The sequence below is a fragment of the Musa acuminata genome, chromosome BXJ1-7 (genome assembly GCF_036884655.1).
Source record: "Musa acuminata AAA Group cultivar baxijiao chromosome BXJ1-7, Cavendish_Baxijiao_AAA, whole genome shotgun sequence".
In the NCBI taxonomy this organism is placed as follows: domain Eukaryota; kingdom Viridiplantae; phylum Streptophyta; class Magnoliopsida; order Zingiberales; family Musaceae; genus Musa; species Musa acuminata.
Window position 1 is genome coordinate 9548824 of NC_088333.1, and position 22085 is coordinate 9570908.

Sequence of the window (22085 nt, forward strand, 5' to 3'; positions counted from 1 at the left end):
ACAATTACAACTTGATATCCAAAATGCTTAGCTCACTTTCAATATGGATCCAAATCAGAAGTGTTATGTATATAACAAAAAAAACTTTTTTGGTTATTAATAGGGATGATTTTATTCCATGCTCATTCATTTGTTATAAAGATCGACACCTAAACATCTCTATGTGCTTCGTATCTAGCGATAATCATCCTACCTTATTAAGATCAGAGACCAGAATAATCAGATGGTTAATATGATCTTATCTCAACCAACCAGTAAGAAGGCCCATGGATTAGACATGAAAAAGAACTCATCAGCTCACGTTGACGGGGGCTCTCTATACACTAACTTAGTGATACAGCTTACACCGTTGTCTTCCCCCTTCGTTAACTTAAGCATCAAAGGAGTGACACTGGGCAACCCTAACGCTGACCTATCATGTAGGATCACCGATTAGCCGAAGACACCCAGATAACCCATTCCCTAGAGAGGAATCTTGCAATTAGAAAGATCCTAGTTCACCTACCCGACCATCCTAAATCAGGTCCTCACCAATAGAATGATTCATGACCGGACAATCTATATGATCTCACCTCACCAAGTTTTCCTCGTCGGCTAGAAAGAAGCACCTGGATTAACCTGCACCTTGGGTAGTGGATCAATCAGGCTGATTTATCAATTGACGGTACTCATAACATTATCAATTATTATTATAGGAAAGTTATAATAATACATTTATACTAAACAAGAGTGCTAGAGGAAATCACTAGGGCTTATTTTAAGATTCATATCCTTCTTTTTTTTTCTTTCCTTTTTTTAGGTCAAAATAAAAATATATTTTGCTCGCTAATCTATTCTTCTACCACCATTAAAGAAGGTTTACCTCTTTTGGAAATTCGATGAGGTTTTCTCTTCTCAAGAATCCAGAAATACATTGATAGTATCATATTTTCTATGTTAGTTGGTGAATTTTAGAAACAAGGTCTAATAAAAAGATCAAAGATGATTCCTCTATGATGGGTGTCTTTGGGTCTAACACCATATGGGACCCACTTCAGAATGGTTGGAATCAAATCTTTCGGTAGTCTTAGGGTGAGAGCCTAGCCACGGATGCACTAAGAATCTTTAGTGGGGACATTGAACAAATCCATCTCAGATTCGAAGCCACAATAGAAAAACCCAAAGGCTGTATCTATAATTTGTAAATCTTTTGAAAGCTTTCAAACTGTGGAGCATCCATCTAAGGATCCATCTCAAGCCTCCTATCTATCTTTCCCCTCTCCTTTTTTTATTCCCTTCCTTTTGACATTTAACATTCAGTGATGTGATAGATACGATTGAGGTCGGTTACAGCATTTGATCTATTATGACCCGCCCATCCTTACAAACTGACGCTAAAGTAATCACTAACGAACATATTTTGTTGGCAAATATTGCTTCTTCTCCTTATAACATAAATTGATCTACTATTAATATAAGGGCTAAGATCTATTTTGACCCTTGATTTTGGTCATTGACCTTTTAAATCTGGTTTACTCGTATCTAAAATAATTTTTATATTTTAAAAAATATAACATATAAATCTCTTTGTTAAGTTTAACTTAATAAAAGTTAAAATCTATTTACGTGACATACTAACTCAAAATAAACTATTGATATAATAATATATAATTTAGGATTAAGGTTCATTTTAACTCATATATTTTTAACCATGACCTCTCAAGCCTTATGGTTTATTTATGTCTAAAAGAAAGTTTACATTTTCAAAAACATAGTATATAAGTTCATCTCGTCAAGTCTGAGTTAACAGATGTTAAAATATATTTACGTGACATACAGACTCATAATAAACTATTAATATAATGATACATATAATTTAAGTTAAATAAAATTGAGACCTCCATCAATAGTGTGAGGTATCGTCATGAAAGTGACCACCAATAGCAGCACCAAGTCATCGTTGCCTAGTAGGGTATCGTACGCACACAGTCTTTCCCACACTGACAACGAGCTCAAGAGCTTTTGAAGACTTACAAGGCACAAGCGGCTTGGTGTTGTTGCTGGTGGTCACTTCCATGATGATGCCTCCTCTTACTATTTATTAATGGTGTATTATGAGTTAGCATGTCATGTAAGTAGATCTTAATATATGTTAACTCAAACTTGATGGGAGGAGCTTATATGTTATATTTTTAAAAATGTATGAGTTATTTTAGATACGAGTAAACCATAAGGGTTTAAGAGGTCAATGTCCAAAACTATAGGGGTTAAAATAGATCTTAATCTTAAATTATATATGTTATTATATTAATAATTTATTGTAAATCAGCATATCACATAAGTAGACTCTAACGTCTGTTAACTTAGTCTTGATGGGAGGGGCTTATATGCTATATTCTTTAAAATATAAAATTTATTTTAGATAAAAGTAAATCATAAGAACTTAAAAAGATTCATGCGTAAAATCACAAAGGCTAAAATAGACCTTAACCCTTAATATAGTCCATCCACTGGTCTCAAGTTTCTTCAACGCTTGTGCCTGACTAATTAGTTCACATATCGATTGTGAAGATTCATCACCCATTAAGAAGTTGGACCGTATTTGTTGCAATCTTATAATAAAAATAGAATCGTGAAATTAGATAAGTATGTTATAGCCATGTTTTAAAGGATGCTACGCTTGCACATAAAATTACACATAGTCTGAACTCCGCTGGTGTAGATCGCCACTAGTAGCTGTCTGTGTTTATCGAGTACTCTTCAATTCCCTCCCCCCTAGATATAAACTTGATCAACCCTTCAGCTTGATCTGGATTTAATTGGGTCATATGCTTGTATACGTGGGTCCAAATTGAGATTCTGTCTCATCCAGCCTATGCTTGGCCCGTTACTGTTCCCAATAGCATACTTTTACGATAACTTAGTAATGACTTGTTATAGATTCAAGTTTGTTATATATAAGAGGGCTAATTACATATAATTAGTTATATTTAGTATTTCAATATTTGTACTTTTAAAAATTATATTAGGATCTTTATATTTATGAAAGTGAAATATTTAAAAATTATGTCGTCAGCTCTATTAACGAAAATATTATATGTACTCAATAATAAATCGAAATGAGAAGGAATCAGCATATGTTTAGTGGTAAATCCTATGGTATTTTCATTAGTAAAGTCAACGCTGTGAGGAGAAATTAGGTTAAATGTTTTACTTTCATAAATATATAGATCTCAATGTAATCTTTGATAATATAAGGACTGTGATACTATAAATAATTAATTATATGAGGTAATATATAATTGGCTCTATATAAGAGGAAAAAAATAATTTTACATATATGTTTTTGTCTTAATAACTATTTTCCAATGATTATTGTATTTTCTAGATTCTTCATTTTATCTTCCACGACCAAAGAGTACGATGAAGAAGAAAGAAGATGCTTAGTGCGATGAAGGGAAAGAGAAAAGGAATAAAGTGTAGAATAATAAGAATATTTTAGATATTTAGAATTTATGATTTTTAAAATTAAATCAGATGACAATAACTATAATTAGTAGGAAGGTTTGACATGTGGTTGTTGATGGGAGTAACAGACATGAAAGATCTAAATAATTGGATATATATATATATATATATATATGTTATGTGAAAATTTATAGTAGCAAATGGATTCATATTTTCAAGTATAGACATAAACTAATTTTATCATAAGCTTATATGTCACATGTAATATTCATTTTATCAAATATATTTGGCTATATTTGTTTATCAAATACTGTACATCGACAGAAGACTGATTAGTGAGGTTTCCATGAAATACTATTAGTTTAATCAACTTCTTTACCTTAAATTTTCATAAGTTTGCACATGATGATCATAGAATATCTTATTTTAATTATAACAACAAATTATACTAACATTAAAATTTATTTTGTGGATTGATTTTGAAGGTGATGTAATGATCAACTTGGCTAAAGATTACTGACTTTCCTGGAACATAATACATCAATTCAGATCTTGTATAGAACTTGAATCTTCAATAGATCTTGTTCAAGAAACATGTTCCCAATAATTATTTTCAGGTTGTTGTTTGCAATATACTTATTTTCGTCGTGCATATTCCATTTATCTTCTTTTATGCATGCGGAAAAAGGGTCGCTGCACAATCCTAACATAGAGTTTGGTAATGCCGAGACAGATGAGACCAAATCATGCTACACTTAGCACTCTAAAACAAGATCAGGATGTAGACAACGCTAAATTGTTCTAGCGTTAGGAATTTAGGACGAAATATGAAGCTATCTGGTAACCAAGAGGCTCCCCATCGGCTTCTTATTTTTTTCGTGTGTATTTATTTCTGATCCAACATGATGAAGATTGGGATTCCACGGACAACATTGATTTAGACAATGTTTTCTACCCGGCATGACCGTGATGTCCAATTAGCTGTGTCACGAGCACGTCTCTTGTATTTGACGCTGGTCGCTGCATGCAGCGATGCCAAATTATAGGTCCTTGTGCGACAACTAAGCGGCTACCTCTTGTGTCCAAGTACATGCACCTCCCTCGTCTCACACGGGACTGCAGTCAGGATTTATCCGGCCGAAGTGGTCACATCCAACCGGTCGTAGCTTTGGATTCAGTGGTTTTGATGCTTAGATCACATTGAGCTGCGCAAATCGTCAACTGGTCGCGGTCCCATGGGAAATGTCAAAGGGTCACCATCTCGTGTACAACAACTGCACGGCTACCCCTCGTCAGATCCACACAATGCATTCATAGGGATGATGCGTAGTTGATAGACGATAGACAACTCTGTTCAAGGGGTAAGTGGTTCGCTCACGTAGTAGTAATGATAGGAAGGACATCTTGCACCAATTACCATTCGATAGATGTCTTTTGTATGATATTTATATTAAGGAAAGAGATAATAAGTTGCTCTTCATTGCTCTGTCCACGTGAATATGAATTTAAAATAAATAGTCATATGTTATCTTTATTGTTTTCATGTATTTGGATAAAATATTAAATTGAGATGGTTAAAAATTATTCTTTCAAAAAATATTTTATAAAATATTTTATTATTTTACTATCAGATATAAAAGCTTACTCTTAATATAATTACAAATGATGATACTTTTTATTGTTCATTATCACATTTCCTTTTCTCCGATAAATTTAGGTGTAAAGGGACCAAGTCATGATCAAATATTTCATCACTCCAATCTTATTATAGGTGGTACCTCGAGAGATTATCGTTTTCATCTCGGAGGCATCTTGGACAATATTATACATATAAGCTAAATCTATATTGGGCTGATAAAAACGTCAATAACATATTCTTATAACATTTTTGTTATTAGAATGAGGGTTTGATTTTGCAAGAGCACTCTCATCGATCCCCTTAAATAAATGCTCGAACAAAGAGACTTTACGCGACCTATAGTACTTTTACCAAGGGGAGACAATAGTCATAATTTTCGTACATCGATGCATCTACCTCGGTGCAAATACAAATGAGATACTGGTGCCTATTTAATAACCCGAGTCTCTCACTCTCAAAGATAATCTCAAGCTACCTACTTGTCCCCATGGAGGTGTTCTTAAATCTCACTTAGTAAATGCAGATGCTAACAAGCGTGATACAACTCGTTACTTTGTTTTTGCCCCAATTGGCCTAAGAAGCGGTACCACTAGCTCATCTGCAATTCCTAACTCCATCGCCACTAGCACACATTGAGGTTTTTCGACTTTTACATAATGCCAACACCCCAAGAGTGTCCAAGGCCTATCGAATTGCCAGTCGAGGGGACACTTTGTTCCATGATTGTGGATTTCAATGGATTGCATCATCCTCATTCTACCTCACTTGTATCTAAGGCTCAATTAGTGGACTTAACGAAGGACTCCCTATGAATCCAACTATGAGAGATGGATCAACGTTTAGAGGAGATATAATGAGAGCTCAATTAGTCGATCACTATTCACGACCTACCCATTCAAAACCTCATTAATAAAAAGAGATAAATCCAAAAACTATTAGTTTCATCAAGATTATGATCATGACACTGAAGATGTCATGACTTGGAAGAGCATATCGAAGAGCTCATACGTCGGGGACATATCAGACAGTTCATTCGAAAGTACCAAAAACTTTCACCCCAACCTTAAGGGCTGGTGAAAAGATAGATTAATGTCATCATTAGTGGACCTACCTAGGAGGGAGACAGCTCTTCAACCTATAATACTTATGCTAAAGCAACCATTGAAAAATACTTGAGGATGAAGAGTAATCAAAAAATAACTTTCAAAGAGGAAGAGATTGAGTACCTCGACTTGAATCACGATGATACCTTAGTGGTCTTTGTGATGATGATTAATGCTTGAGTGAAGAGGGTTATGATCGACACATGTAGCTCTATTGAGATCTTCTACTTTGATGCTTTTTGAAAACTTGGGCTATCAACTAATAACCTTACCCAATGACTTCTTTGCTGATGGGATCCACCGATGACTCCATCTTGTTTCTCGAGATTGTGAATCTACACATCATATTTACAGACGAACTATGCTCCAAAACAATATTAACTAAGTTTATGATGGAGGATATCCCTTTGGTGTATAATGTAACCATAGGCCGATCCACATTGAATAGGATGAGAGCAATGGTTTTGACTTATCACATAATAATAAGGTTCCCGATGAGGACCGATATTAGAGAGTTGAGAAGCAACTTAAGGGAGTCATGTCAATGCTATTTGATGACAATCTTCATGCTGAAGAAAACCTGACCCAAGTTACCACCTATGGACCTTGGAGACTTAACCAAGTTCACCTCACATCTTAAGCAAGTGGCATCGCTAATTAAGGTCCCCTAGACAAAGCCTAACCCAACTAAACTATTAAGGTCGGGGCGACCCTTCTCGAGAAGAGGTAGATGTAACTTATCAACTTCCTTTGGGAGAATTCTAAGGTGTTCATATGGTTACCGAGAGACATGATAAGAATTGACCCTAACATAGCTCAACATCACCTGGACATTTTCCATGAGGCATGACTAGTGAAGCAAAGGCCTTATAAGTTTGCCCATAACCGTCAACAAGCAATTAGTGAAGAGGTAGATAAGTTGTTAAGAGCAGGATTTATTGCCAAAGTATAGTAACCCCGATGACTCATCAACATTGTATTTATTAAAAAATCTAATAAAAATGGGGATATGTGTATTGACTATACTAATATAACAAAGCATGCCCAAATGATAGCTACCTCCTTCTTCAAATTGATCAGTTGGTTAGTGTTACTTTGTGTCATGAGCTTCTCACATTTATTGATACATTCCCAAAGTATAACCAAATTAGAATAATACTAAAGAATCGAGAACATACTTTACTTTATCATGGACTAGGATATAAATTATTATCAAGTCATATCTTTTGGGTTAAAATGGATCTAACAGAGACATTTTAAGTTTTGAAAAGTTCAATGTGTGACTCAATCTAGCCAAGTGCATCTTTGGAGTTAACTCGGGGAAGTTTGTCAGGTTTATCAACCATTAGAGAGGAATAGATATAAACATCGAAAAGGGATGAGCCATATTAGAGATGCATCCATCTTGGTTGATAAGAGAGGTTCAATAGTTAACATGTTACTAGCAATGTTCAATCGATTTTTATCCCAATTTAGTAATATATGTCTACCCTTCTTTTAGGTATTGAAGAATCCCAAAAGGTTTTCGATGAACCAAGGAATGTCATGATACTTTTAAGAAGTTGAAGGACCATCTTGCTAAGTTGCCACAACTTACTTTCTCTATCTTGACAAAATTCTAAGTGTCTACCTTGCTACCATCGACTAAGCTATCAAATTGATATTGGTATAAGTCGATGCAAGAGTTCAAAAATCTATCTATTATGTCAGTAACATTTTGAGTGGACTTGAGAAGTTGTATACCCTATTGAGAGGCTCGTATTTGCGCTAGTCTTAGCAGCAATGAAGCTTCACCCCTATTCTCAAGTATATGTTGTATAGGTGATCACTAACCAACTACTTAGGTAGATTCTTTCTCAGTTTGATGCCTTAGGTTGGTTGTTGAGGTGGTTAGTAGAGCCGGGAGAGTTTGACATTTAATATGTCACAAGAATTATCATAAAGGCTTAAGCACTAACGTACCTTATCTTAGAACCAACTCTTTTTTCATCTGAGGTTAACTAGCATACTTTACCTGCATGAAAATTATTTGTGGATGAATCTGCTACCTTAAATGGAGGTGGCATTGGACTTATTATGAAAGACTTGGATAATCAATTATACGAGTAAGCTCTTCAGTTTGGGTTCAAGATCTCAAACAATAAAGTTGAGTACGAGACACTTCTCTCAAGGCTTTGGCTTACTAGAGACCTTCAAATTTAGGACTTGATAGTATTTAGTGACTCATAATTAGTCATGAACTAAGTGAGGGAGAAATATAAGGCCTTAGATACGACCATGACAAAGTACCTCATTAAGGTGTAGAAACTAACTCATAACTTCTCTTGACTTAACTTGTAGGTTTCCTGTGAAGATGACGCCTAAGTCGACGTGCTTGCCATATTAACATCGGCTCAAGCTATGATGGATGGTCAAATCACTAGTCGAGACGTTGCCAGCCCGAACCATACATATGCAGCATGTGACTATAGTCGGAAAAGAGCCAAGTTGGATCGAAGAGATCATGCGCTACAAAAAATACTCTTGATAGACCTTGTATTGGCTCGAAGAGTCAAGCATCATCAATCATAATATTACCTCATTAATAATCACTTATATCATAGGTCTTTTAGCTAGCCATTTCTCATATGCCTAACATTTTGAGAATTTGAGTGGGTGATGGTCGAGGCACATGAGGGTTTTGCCTAGAGCACAGTGGTGGATGAACCCTCGCCTTCAAAGTACTTCAGTAAGAGTTTTACTGGTCGACACTTGTAAAATGCAATAGCTTATGCCCAAAAGTATAATCAATTCTAGATATTTGCATGAATGCAACATCAACCGATACTCCCATCGAGTCTGATCAATTGGGGAGGATCCTTCACTCAGTGGGGTATAGGCATCCTCAGACCCTTTTAACTAGGCTTGAGTTAGTGAATGTTTCTCATCATTAAAGTTGACTATTTTATAAAGTGGGTAGAGGTTGAGCCACTAGCATTGATAATTGAGAAACATGTCAAGGGATTTAAGCTTCAGAATTTCAAGAGTTATAATCATTGACAATGGAACTCAATTCAACACTACAAAGTTTAAGGAGTTTTGCCAGTCTTATGGAGTTCGGATAAAATTCAGCTCAGTAGCTCATCTTTAGACCTACTAACCAAGCTATTCTCAAAGGGTCAAAAGTATAGGTTATTGGAGCAAAAGACACTTGAGTGGATAAACTATCGAGTATCTTATAGGCCTCTTGGATGACACCTAGGACCAAATTGAGAGAGTCATCATTCAGTTTAGCCTTAACACCAACATTATCTTACAACCCGAGATAATCTTTTCAACATATTGGGGTGAGAATTTTAGTGAAAAAAATCTTTGAAGAAGGAATTCGAGTCAAACTCGACCTAATCAATGAAGTCAGAGCAAAAGCACACATAAGCGTGCCGAGATATAGAAAAAATAATGGCCAAGCTTTACAACTAAGGTGTTCGTTCTAAGAGAGTTAGGCTAGGGGACTTGGTGATTCAAAAAGCTAAATTCAACAACTCAATTTAATCACGAGATAAACTAACACTAAACTAGAAAGGGCCCTATCAAGTTATCAAGGTCGTTCGAGATAAAATCTATCGTCTTAAAATAATAAAAAGGCTTGTGTTGCCAAGGACACGACAAAATATAAATTTAAAGAAGTTTTACTCTTGAGGCATATCTCGAGGTTGGATCGGGGTGATTGTTACTAGTTATATGCCTTGTAAGCCAATTATGTAAGTGATGACACATATGATATGTTGTATTATCTTTTTAGTTGTTATTATTATTATGATATTTTCTCACTTTATATTGTTTGATTGATATATTGTGATATCCATAGATTTGTACAATAGGAAATTGATCATGATAAGATCATGATAATGAGACTAATTCGCTTATAAATACAGACTCTAAATATTCTTGGTCATATGTTACTCGAGAGGGATATCGAGATAATTGAAGAAACTGATATACTATATATACTCATCCATATGATGAAAGCAACTGGTCTCATAGCTGCTTGTATGAGAACACTAGGGAAATAATACAGGTGCTCATTGGAGAATGAGTTCACTGAATGATTCGTTTACAAAATACTAGATAGTTAATGATACCTCATCGTCAGACAACAGTGTGTTTGTGATACCTCATCGTTAAACAACAGTGTGTTTGATTCTTAGACTTGAGACACCAATGATGTTTTATATGAGTACTCAACTCTTTGATACCAAAGATATCCTATATGAGCAAGTACTCAACTCTTTGATATTAAACTTATATGTATGCAAGTTCTATATATAGTATGAGGACACCAAGGATGTCCTAATGAGTAATTAAGGGCACCGAGGTTTAATGGATTTAATCTCCTTATACTGTCTAAGGACTATGTTGTGTTGTAGTAGCCTAATATGGAGTTTTGACAAATGAAACTCATGACCTACTCGATATTGGGCTTAGAGAGTCATACATATATGGTAGATGATACGACGAATAAAGGATTAAATATGTAATATCTAATAAGCTCATGTTTTATCTAATAAGCTCATTAAGCCAGGGATAATTAGATAAAGATCTAGTATCCAATATGCTAGGATACTTGGATAAAGATTCAATACTCAATAGGACATGATCAATTAGAGTTAACAAAAAGAGATCTCTACAAAAGGGATGTGAGACTAAAAGGGTTATAAGGCTGGACTCCTTAGTCGTTGCCCATGACTCTTCTCTCATGGTTCTTCCTTAACTGATTACCCTCTCTTTGGTATGAGAGAGCAACAAGAAGGATTGTCCTTGCTACGTGGTGGCGGTGCACAAAAGCGAGGAAAGAATATATCACGAGAGGAGGTGAATCGTCGCTTCATCTGTCATGTGAATCATCTTTAGAGAGGAGAACATGAGATCTCTTTCATCCACCAATTAGGATATGTAGAGCAGGGATATATGAGTTTTCTTTTGTGAGATCATCTTACATCTTATGTAATTTTTGATTTGATGAGTTTTTTGCTCCTAATCGTCACAGGTGATTTGATATAAATCTATTTTTAGGAAATTAATTTCTATTTAATTTTTTCGCTGTGCATGTGATACTCTCCCATGTTCCCAACAATTGTGTCCCGAGTGTCAAACCTTAGTCTACCATATCTTTGGTACTAATTGTAATAATTTTTTTTTTTAAGGTGTAGGTATTGCTAGTTGAGGAAAGAATATTTCATTACTCTAAAAAGACTATATCAACTCAATCGGGCTCCTAATGAAGGGATACCTTAGAAGATATGAGGATGCTCAGTGTGTGAATACTACCTCAAAAAAGGTAAAGAAACACGTTATGATTGGAGGCATAAGGCAAAATGTGCCCGAGATGCGTGAGTCGAGAAAACTCAATCCACACGATGAGAAATTTACCATGAAATGAGGCATAAGATAAGATATGTCTGAGGTATATGAGCTAACAAAGCCTAACCCATGTGAAAAAAAATACATCACGATAAGAGGCACAAGGTAAAATATGCTCAAGATGTGTGAGCCAAGAAAACTTAAGCCATGTGAAAAGAAACTCATCATAATGGGAGGCAAAAGGTAAAATTTTCTTAAGGTGAGTTAGAAAACCCAACTCACATGAGAAAAAACTAATCACAACAAGAGGCACAAGATAAAATATGCTCAAAGAATGTGAGTCAAGAAAACCTAACCCACATGACAAGAAACTCACTATGATGAGTGGCACAAAGCGAGATGTCAATGAGGTATATGAGTCGAGAAAACTCAACCTATATGAGAAAAAACTCGATATGATGAGAGACACAATACAAAATGTGCCTAACATGTATGAGTCGAAAAAACCTGACCCATGTGAGAAAAAAATTATCATGGTAATAGGCACAAAGGAAGAGGTGCACAATGTTTACTAGTCAAAAAAACCCTATTCACCTAAAATGAGGATTGCACGAGGGATAGAGGTCGAAAAAATCTGACCTCCTCTTCATACGAGATGGGTAGGTTGAGTGTCGACCTGCCCTTTTACCCAAGGTAGAGAGGTTGGGCGTTGACCCCTCATTGCCTAAGGTGGAGAGGTCAGATGTCGACCCTCCCTTTGCCCAAAGTGGGTAAGTCGAGCATTGATCTCTCCCTTTACTCGAGGTGGAAAAGTTAAAAACTAATCACTTCTTTGCTCGAGGCAAGTAGGTTGAGCACTGACCTTGTCCTTTGCCCAAAGTGAAAAGGTTAGGCACCAACCTCCTCTCCACCTAGGTCGAGTACCTTAACCCCTACACTTCTTGTGACAGGGAGGATGAGCTCCTCAACCTTCCTTTTGGTTATGTCCAAAGTTTGCTAATTGGTTACCCTTGCTCATCCTCAAAGAAGTGATGAACCAAATATTGTGCTTTAAGACCATCACCAAAGAGCACCTAAAGCATACATTTGGGGAAGCGGGGAATGACAAGGAGGATATCATCGAGTAATTACCATCTAACATATATCCTTTGTGTGATATCTAAATTAGAAGGAGACAAAAGCTGCCGCTCATTGATCTATGAGTCCAAAATAGATCGTTATAAGTTGTCTTTACCATTATCACATACATGGACAAAAGACTAAATTGAGGTTGTTAAAGGCTACCCCTCGAAGAATATTCTATAGAATATTATAAACATCCTTTCACTGCTAGGTATAAAAATTTACTTTTAATATAATTATAAAGGAGGGTACTTTTTACTGATCATCACACCGATCTTTTTTGGGTTACTTACCTCGCTAGCACTTTGAGAAATTATCATTTTCATTTCAAATGTATCTTGGATAATATGTTAGAACTATATCAAATTAACTAAAATATCAATAATATTTTCTCATGCAATTATCTAGTCGTAGCCGGTGATCACAAGTCTCTGCTATTTAACTTTAGTATCATTATCAGCTGATAGTGGCAAATTGTCAATTGGCCACGTCGTCTGTCTCATTAACCAAGAACAATAAATTCATCTTCGCTTGTCTCGGCAACACTACATGCAGTCAAGAGATGCTGCTTGGTTGGTTAATGGCATACCAAACACTTCCCCCACAGCCACTGTTATTAAAGGGGTAAGTAGTCAGCTTAATCGTAGTCATAGCTATTGATCACCAGTCTCTCTTATTTGACGCTGCTATCATAATTAGCTTTAGCCATGGCAAGTTGTCAATTGGTTGCGTCTCATGTGCTACCATTGCAAGGCCATTACTCTCTCACACAAACTGCATCCAGGAGATGTTTAGTTGGTTAGCTACTTGCCAAACACTCCACCCACAGCCACAACTACGTATGGGATAAGTGGTCAACTTACGTTACCATCCACTCATATCAAGTACACCTTAATTATTCGGGTTTGGTGCTGTGGCTGAGTTTTAGTTTCAGTTCTTGCACGCCATCGACACGGCAGGTCGTGTAGCTTATCTCCATGCAAACACTACATACCTCCGTCCTTTCATCGTGGAACATCAAGCTTTTCAACGTTCATTACACGAAAATGCCGCACAAGACTTTGAAGACATTTATTACACGAGGATACTGCGCAAGATTTTGAGACATGCAGCTTTTCCTCGAGCAATAATTTAGAAGACTCTCGTTTCAAGAGTTAGGGATTGACGTTGATTTCTAAGGTTGAGAATACTGTCAAAATCTGTCTTTCCTATGTCACGACCTCAATGGTTTATTCATGACCGTCATGGATTGCAAGCTTTGATTACTAACCAAGTAAAGATAATGCTGCCGTCCTGTGGTAAACAAGGACTGGGACATCTTGACTGAGATTTGCTTTGACCACTATGCATAAACACCACGTATGTAATGTGTTTACAGTGGATGCAAGTAAAGGTAATGTATTTGGCTGGGGTGTGTGCCATTGTAGAAGAAGATGTCTTTGCAATAGCATGTCTAATAAACCAAGATAGAAACTTAATGTTCATAATTGGCCATCCATGTAGTGGATGGTTGATATCCAAAAGGTCTTTAGGAAATCCTTAGTTAAATTATATATATATATATATATATATATATATATATATATATATATATATATATATATATATATATATATATATATATATATATATTACTGCTGTTTTTGACACCCAAGAATTTATCTTTTCAAAAAATGCTCTTAGAAGTTCCAAGGTTGGATGAAATGCTAAAACTGTTATCTATAGTGTGAAGTGTTTGTGTGTTAGGTTCAAGTCTATATAATTATCCTGATATATATATATATATATATATAGGTCATCAATTGAATTCTAGTTTATCAACATCATGAAAAGTCAAACAATCTATTTAATATCACTGCAATTGGTTCGACTACTATGAATCTTGTGGAACTCTTAAATCTCTTTGTACTATTTCTATCTACAAATATGTCAAGCAATGCAAGACTCCTCTGATCGGTAATAGAAAACAGTCGACGGAATTTTAGAAACAAATAATGAACGCAATTTGGCTCTATTAGCCAATCTGTGGAAGCCTAGCAAATTGGGTAAGATCTCCGCTCATTATTTCACATCATAACCATTCAATTGGCCCAGTAGATTTATTTTCAGCATTTGTCAGATCAAATTGCATATAATGATGGGGAACTAAATGATGAATAGTAGCTCAAAGATCTAAGTCCAGCAATCACTTCCATTAAATAAGGTTACGTTAAGAATTACAGTGAAAACCAAAACTAGCACAATTAGACTTAAGAAAAAGTAAGCTATATGCCTGTCCAGGAACAGACGACTACATATCGGTAGGTATACCTTCTTACATATTGACTTGCCGAATCATTCAATGAACAATTTAAGGTGTGTCTATCAGAGGCCGAAACTGAAAGGGACCCCAGTGGCCGGAATCCACGAGTTACCGGACAAGAAGCTTCCCACGGTGAATTTGCTGGCTTCTGGCGAACTCGTTATGACATGGTAGCCTGGCCAATTCACCCGCTTGCTGGTGTCAGCGCCTGCACCCGTGTTCATGTACTCCCCATAATACAAGGTACTCAAACCAAAGCTTCCGCTCCACTCCAGCCACCCTGCCGGATTAATTAGGCTGTCCAGCGATGTCTTCATGATAACTGTCCTGGAGTACTTCTGCCACGGCCTGCCGAGATATGTCTTGAACGAGCCCTGCACTGGCCTGAGGTCCGATGCCGCAGTCACTATAGAATTATGAATCGATATGCCGGTGTTCTCATTGTGGTCGGTTCGGCCTTGGGCAGTGACGGTGTTCTGCTGGCCGCTCATTGGCTTCCGCACGTAAATGTTGCAGCTCTGGAATACAACGACGGCGTCGCCGAAGATGAAGTCGACTGTGCCGTATATGTCACAATTGCGGTAGAACTGTCGCTGTGAGTACACGTAGAGAGTGTCTTGGTAGCCTTTGAAGCTGCAGCGGTAGAACACTGAGAGGTCCGACCCCGAACGGAGTGCGACCGCCTGATGTTTCTGGGGTCCTGCCGTGTTCTGGAAGGTCATGTCCCGTGCTATGAAACCACCACCGGAGACAGCTGCGACCAGTAAGACAAAGGCGTCATCGAGGCATACTTGTAGAGAACGAGCGTTACACCATGAAGTTTCGGTAGAAGATTATTCTATCTTCTTCTATAAACAGCAAATCGTTAATTTGAAGCCTTTCTATATCGACCATGATGCGTAATTGGATGAAAGTATTAACTTCGATATAATAATTTGATGGAGACATTTATGAGAGAATAGAGAGACTCTTACCGAAAGTAGCAGAGCGGAACGTTGTGGAGCCATCTTGAACGTTCTTGCTACCTGTGACTACGGTGGCATCCATTCCGTCTCCAATCATCATTATGTTCTTCATGGAGTTGGTGATCACTACGTTCTCGTTGTATATACCAGATTTCACAAGGATCACGAACCTTGACGTTCCACTCCTTAGCTTCGCAGAAGCCGCGACAGCTTCTGAGATGGTCTTGTAGTCGCCGGAACCATCTTTAGCCACTACCAGATTGGCTTTTATCGTCGAGCTCGACGACTGAAGAAGCTTGCGATCCGCCGCTTTCACCCACCCTGGGAACCCCTGGGAGAGCAAACGGCGATTGCCCGGTGCCTTGCCCCGTGGCATCGCGTTGTTGACGGCAAGCGAGTTGCTAAGCGACTCCGATATGTTGTTGGCCATGAAAAGTGAGGATGTGAAGGGGAACGAAGTTCCCAGCTCGGCGAAGCCATTTTTGCACGTCTGTTGGTTAGCCATCGCGGCACTCAGCCACGTTTGAGCATCTTCGGCAGACGAAGAGTGTCCCAGGGAGCGGTTGAGATGGCCGATGGTGTCCTCAAACAGCTCCAAGCAATCAGCCCACGCGGCCTTGGCCGGCTCATCGAGCGGCGCGAGGTTCATGGCTGATGCATGCTTGTGGGCGAGCAGGGTGCGGTCCAAGGTGGCCTGGAGGAGTAGGTCACGAAAACCTGACTGCGTTTCGGATTGCGCGAAGAGAGGGACACCGCTGACCATTGAACTGCAGACCTGAGGGTAAGGTGTTTGGCTACATGATAGTATCGGATCACCACTACCGGTAACCCCCATGACCACCAACAGGAGAAACAGGGAGGAGAAATGTGCTGAAAGCATGGCCATTGGGAGCGACAAGTTTGTAGAAGGATGTCTTGGATGGTTGCAAGAAGAGGGAACGGCTGTCCTTTATGTAGGCTTCATTACGAGAACGTTGGGGCCCTCGAGACATGTATACGCGCATGTAGAACAACACATATGGACAGCGTTAGTTAATCTTAGGGGAAATATAAATTCGATTCGGACTGCACGGCATGAATCGAACACGTTGTATTTGAATTCAGCCCAGAGTTGGCCGTAATCGAATTCAAAACCAAGCGGACACTGTAGCGACCCTTATCCACGGATTTGGAGGTCAGAAAGGAATTGTGGCTATCTCCTAGCAGTAGCCGTCATCTTATCATAGAGAGCACAAATACGACGACCATCTCGAAGCTGCTCGCGGACAGTGACCATCCACCGCTCATCTCAAACACTTATATGAGTAGCCGTATGTGTTCTCGACACATATGGAGAGCTACAATGTGCACTGTTCGTTGGAGATAAATATGGCGTGTGGTCCATCGAGCTGTAAACAGTTCGCTTTTGGCTCGAGTTCTCTCTTGATTGATTGATTGAAACAGTTTATGGCTTATGTAGATCACATGTTATATCAAGTGTATATTAAATCATTTGGTAATCTATTTTCATGCTTCGCATATACTAAAAGTTTCGAAACTTGAATGAAACTTATTTTGGTTTTTGTCTTTGAGGATCTCTTCAAACTTGGCATAGATCCATTAATCCGTGAACTTCCTCGTCGTATGTGGGCTTCACTAACCTGATTCGTGGAGTCACACAGGTGAAATCATGTCAAACTGAGATGTTGAGCTCACAAGTTCGGTCTGCAAGAGACCAAATCGTAAGAGAACCTTCCCTTCACCCAAAATTACTGCACACCAAATCTCTTCAGTGAGGAGGAGGTAGGAAACGCCTACGTGTCGGTTCCCTGGAGAATTCCAAGTTTGGCACGAGTCGTAATCAGCTTTTTACATCGTCACTGTCCCCACTCAGCTTTAAGATGGCCATCTTATCTGTGCTGCGTGATGAGACCTCATGCATGGCTCCTGCCCTCCAAAACAAATACCTTTGCTTACAGCTCCTGCAAATCTGTGGATAAGTACTCGCTAAAATATCCACTTGGTTTTGATTTTGTAGCTCACAATCCGAATTCAAAGACAAATGTGTTGCGTCCTCCTTCACGGAAGCCATATGTGCATGCAGCAAGCACGACTGGGAGGTTCTTTTTAAAGGATCATTTAACCCTGTCCAATACCTGCACTGCAAGCATTTGCATGCCTCGAGGCAAGTAAGCCTGCAATAGGAGCCACTATTCTCTCCTTCAGTCATCCAGTACATTCATCTACAAACCTTTAGTCTCAAATAAGATTTCCTCATGTATTTTTCTGTTCAAATATCTTGTTATATCCAATACCACATCGGATCGAATCTAATATCATTTATCACTCTCTAATCTTATCTCAAATAGTTTTTTGTTTTTTTTTTTTTTTTTTTTCTGTTGGTGTCTCTTATCATTTTCAATACTTAATCGGATCAGATGTAATACCATTTGTCACGATGATGGTCTAATACACCCCAATGCTTTTGCTTGATGGGGATAAAAAGAGGAATAACCTTTGTATAGGAACGAATACTAGAAGACCAAAATACGCAGCGGAATAAAATGGAAACACAATCAAACAGAACACCAAGATATACGTGGAAAACCCCTTCAATGTGAAGGGTAAAAACCACGGGGCAAACTAGAGATAATCCACTATGAGAATAATGAATATACAAATCTCAATCTCTTGCCCAAAACCCAAGCAACAACCACAAGAGAATAACTGGGATACAAGGATCACGTTACTGCCCACAATATCTAAAACCTCCCAAGTAATCACAGCAAGAGCCTACTGTAGATTTGATCTAACCTGAGATGAGAACACTACTAGATGATTGTGAATAGTCTCTCTGCGTTGTCCTTGTCTTCTTCCCTTTCTTTCTCTTCCTTTTCTGCCTTGTTCTCCTTCTTCTCTTTGGAATCTCGTGGCTCCAAAGATCTGCCTCGTTGCTGCCTTTTTATAGCTTTAATCTGCCTCTAAAACGCAGCCACCACACCCCTCTAATCTTAATTAGGGTTAGGTTAAGAGAGGGTGTGGGCTGTGGGCTGATAAAGCCCACATGGGCTGAATATGGGCCATCAGCCCAACAACCTCCCCCTTCAGCCCATAAGGGAGGCTGTCCCATGACTCCTCAATGTGAAGCCATGCCGACCAACTGTCGGCATATCTCCTGTCTTTCTTTTGGTAAGGTCTTCGTCAACATGTCTGCTCCGTTGTCATCTGTATGAATTTTCTGAAGCTGCAACTGCTTCTCTTCAAATACATTTCGAATCCAGTGGTATCTGACATCTATATGCTTTGACTTGGAATGAAACATTGGGTTCTTACACAAATGGATGGCACTCTGGCTGTCACAATGCACCACATAATTTTCTTGTTTCAGCCCCAATTCTTGTAAGAATTCTTTCATCCATAACATTTCTTTGCATACCTCTGTAGCAGCAATATATTCTGCTTCTGTGGTGGAGAGAGCAATACACCTTTGTAACCTGGATTGCCATGACATAGCTCCCCCTGCAAAAGTAAGTACATAACCTGAAGTAGACTTCCTCGTATCTATATCTCTTGCCATATCTGCATCTGTGTAACCTGTTAACACAGGTGGTCCACCTCCAAAGCTTAAACAAACCTTAGAGCTCCCTCTGAGATATCTAAAAATCCACTTCACTGCTGCCCAGTGCTCTTTGCCTGGATTTGCAAGAAATATGCTAGTAACACCCACTGACTGCATATGCGATGTCCGGCCTCGTACATACCATTGCATACATTAAACTTCCAACTGCTGAAGCATAAGGAACCTTTTGCATTTTCTCCTTCTCCTCATCACTTGACGGACTCTGTTCTAAGCACAACTTGAAGTGACCTACAAGAGGAGAACCAACTGGCTTAGCATTGCTCATACTAAATCTTTCCAATACCTTCTCGATGTATTTCTCCTGTGACAACCAAATCTTCTTGTTTTTCCTATCACGAGAAATCTGCATGCCTAGTATTTGCTTTGCTGGCCCCATGTCCTTCATTGCAAAAGACTCACTCAGTTCCTTCTTCAACCTGTCAATTTTAGACATATCTTTTCTAAGAATAAGCATGTCATCAACATAAAGTAAGAGAATAATAAAATCCTCACCAAACCATTTGATGTACACACAATGATCTGAAGTCGTTCTTTTGTATCCATTTTCTGTCATAAATGAATCAAACTTTCTGTACCACTGTCTTGGAGCTTGCTTTAGCCCATACAAGCTCTTCTTCAACTTGCAGACAAAATTATCTTTACCTTTGACTTTGAAGCCTTCTGGTTGCTCCATATAAATTTCCTCCTCCAAATCACCATGAAGGAAAGCTGTCTTCACATCTAACTGCTCAACCTCCAAGTCCTGGCTAGCAGCAATACCAAGAGCAACACGAATAGAAGACATTTTAACAACAGGAGAAAATATCTCTTCAAAGTCAATACCTTTCTTTTGACCAAAGCCTTTCACAACCAATCTAGCTTTGTACTTTGGTTGAGAACAATATTCTTGAGTCTTCAACCTAAAAACCCACTTGTTCTTCAAGGCCTTCATTCCATTTGGTAGCAGCACCAAATCATAAGTGTGGTTCTTCTGAAGAGCATCCATCTCTTCCTGCATAGCAGCTAACCACTTCTCTTTCTGCTCACTCTCAACTGCTTCCTGGTAACTCTCTGGTTCACCTGCATCAGTAAGCATCACATACTCATCTGTAGAGTATCTTCTGGAAGGTTGACGTTGTCTAGAAGATCTTCTCAACTGAGGTTCTGCGGGAACTTGCTCTCCTACTTCTTCTTGCTCAACATGTCCTACAGGTAGATCAATATCAGGTTCTACACCATCTTCCTGCATATCTCCCCCATCACCCTGATATACTGGAGGAGTAACTGGGTCACAATCTGCTAATCCTTCTGCAGAAGTCTTGGCTGGTGCCTTCTTCTTCAAATCCTCAAAGGTTTGATCCTCAAAGAAGATCACATCTCTGCTCCTGAACACCTTCTGCTTTTCTGGATCCCAAAGCCTGTAACCAAACTGATCATGTGAGTAACCAAGAAAAATACATTCTTTAGACTTACCATCCAGCTTGGACCTCTCATTATCTGGAACATGTGCAAATGCACGACAACCAAACACTTTCAAATGCTTGTAGGAAATATCTTTCCCTGACCATACATGCTCTGCAACATCACCATCTAGGGCTGTACATGGTGATAAGTTGATCACATCAACTGCAGTCCTCAAAGCCTCATCCCAAAACCTTTTGGGTAGCTTGGCCTGTGAAAGCATACATCTGATCTTTTCCATGATGGTGCGGTTCATCCTCTCTGCAATTGCATTATGCTGAGGTGTACCAGGAACTGTCATCTCATGTTGGATTCCATGTGACCTGCAATAGTCATTAAACAATCCTATATACTCACCACCATTATCTGATCTTATGCATTTCAATTTCCTTTCTGTCTCCCTTTCAACCCTGGCATGAAACTCTTTAAAGACATTAATAACCTGATCTTTGGTCTTCAAAGCATAGGCCCAAACTTTCCTAGAAAAATCATCTATAAAAGTGACAAAATAAAGTGCACCACTTATACCAAGAACATCAACAGATCCACCAGGAGTTTTTGTCCTCAAAGGACCACATACATCTGTATAAACACGGTCTAAGACATGCATTTTTCTAGACAAAGCAGCACTAGCAAATGAAACTCTATGTTGTTTACCAGCTAAACAATCAATACAAGGGTTCAGATGTATACCTCTGAGATCTGGTAATACCTCTCTCTTGGAAAGAGTTTGCAGCCCCTTCTCGCTCATGTGTCCCAATCGCCTATGCCACAACTCCATACTGAAGTCTTTCTCTGTAGCATTTAACTGCTCACCATAAGCTTTAGCCTGCAACCTGTACAAAGTATGACATTTCTTTCCATTAGCTATAACAAGAGAACCCTTACTGAGTTTCCATTGCCCTCTGTGAAATCTGATTTCATAGTCTTCATCATCTAGTCTTCCAACTGAAATTAAATTCAGTCTCAAGTCAACCACATGTCTCACATCCTTAAGTACCAACTTGCAGCCAAGGTTGATCTTTAAATGGATATCACCCATGCCAATGATGTCTGCTGTGCCATAGTTGCCCATCTTGACAACACCAAAGTTTCCAGACCTGTATGT

At 38.5% G+C, this 22085-nt stretch overlaps 1 protein-coding gene across 1 annotated transcript; it reads right to left on the bottom strand.

The window, feature by feature from the left end:
* Positions 1 to 14804: 14804 nt before the first annotated feature.
* Positions 14805 to 16853, bottom strand: LOC135678700 (pectinesterase-like). Its single transcript, XM_065191786.1, has 2 exons — positions 15928 to 16853; positions 14805 to 15707 (listed from the first exon to the last, which is right to left on the bottom strand). The coding sequence occupies exons 1-2, from the start codon at positions 16802 to 16804 to the stop codon at positions 15016 to 15018; spliced, it is 1569 nt and encodes a 522-aa protein (XP_065047858.1). The 5' UTR covers positions 16805 to 16853; the 3' UTR covers positions 14805 to 15015.
* Positions 16854 to 22085: the final 5232 nt, after the last annotated feature.

Coding starts and splice junctions, on each gene's coding strand:
- LOC135678700 (XM_065191786.1), bottom strand. CDS start 16,804: ATGGCCATGCTTTCAGCACATTTCTCCTCCCTGTTTCTCCTGTTGGTG. Junction 15,708..15,927: donor GTTCCGCTCTGCTACTTTCG/GTAAGAGTCTCT, acceptor TACTGGTCGCAG/CTGTCTCCGGTGGTGGTTTC.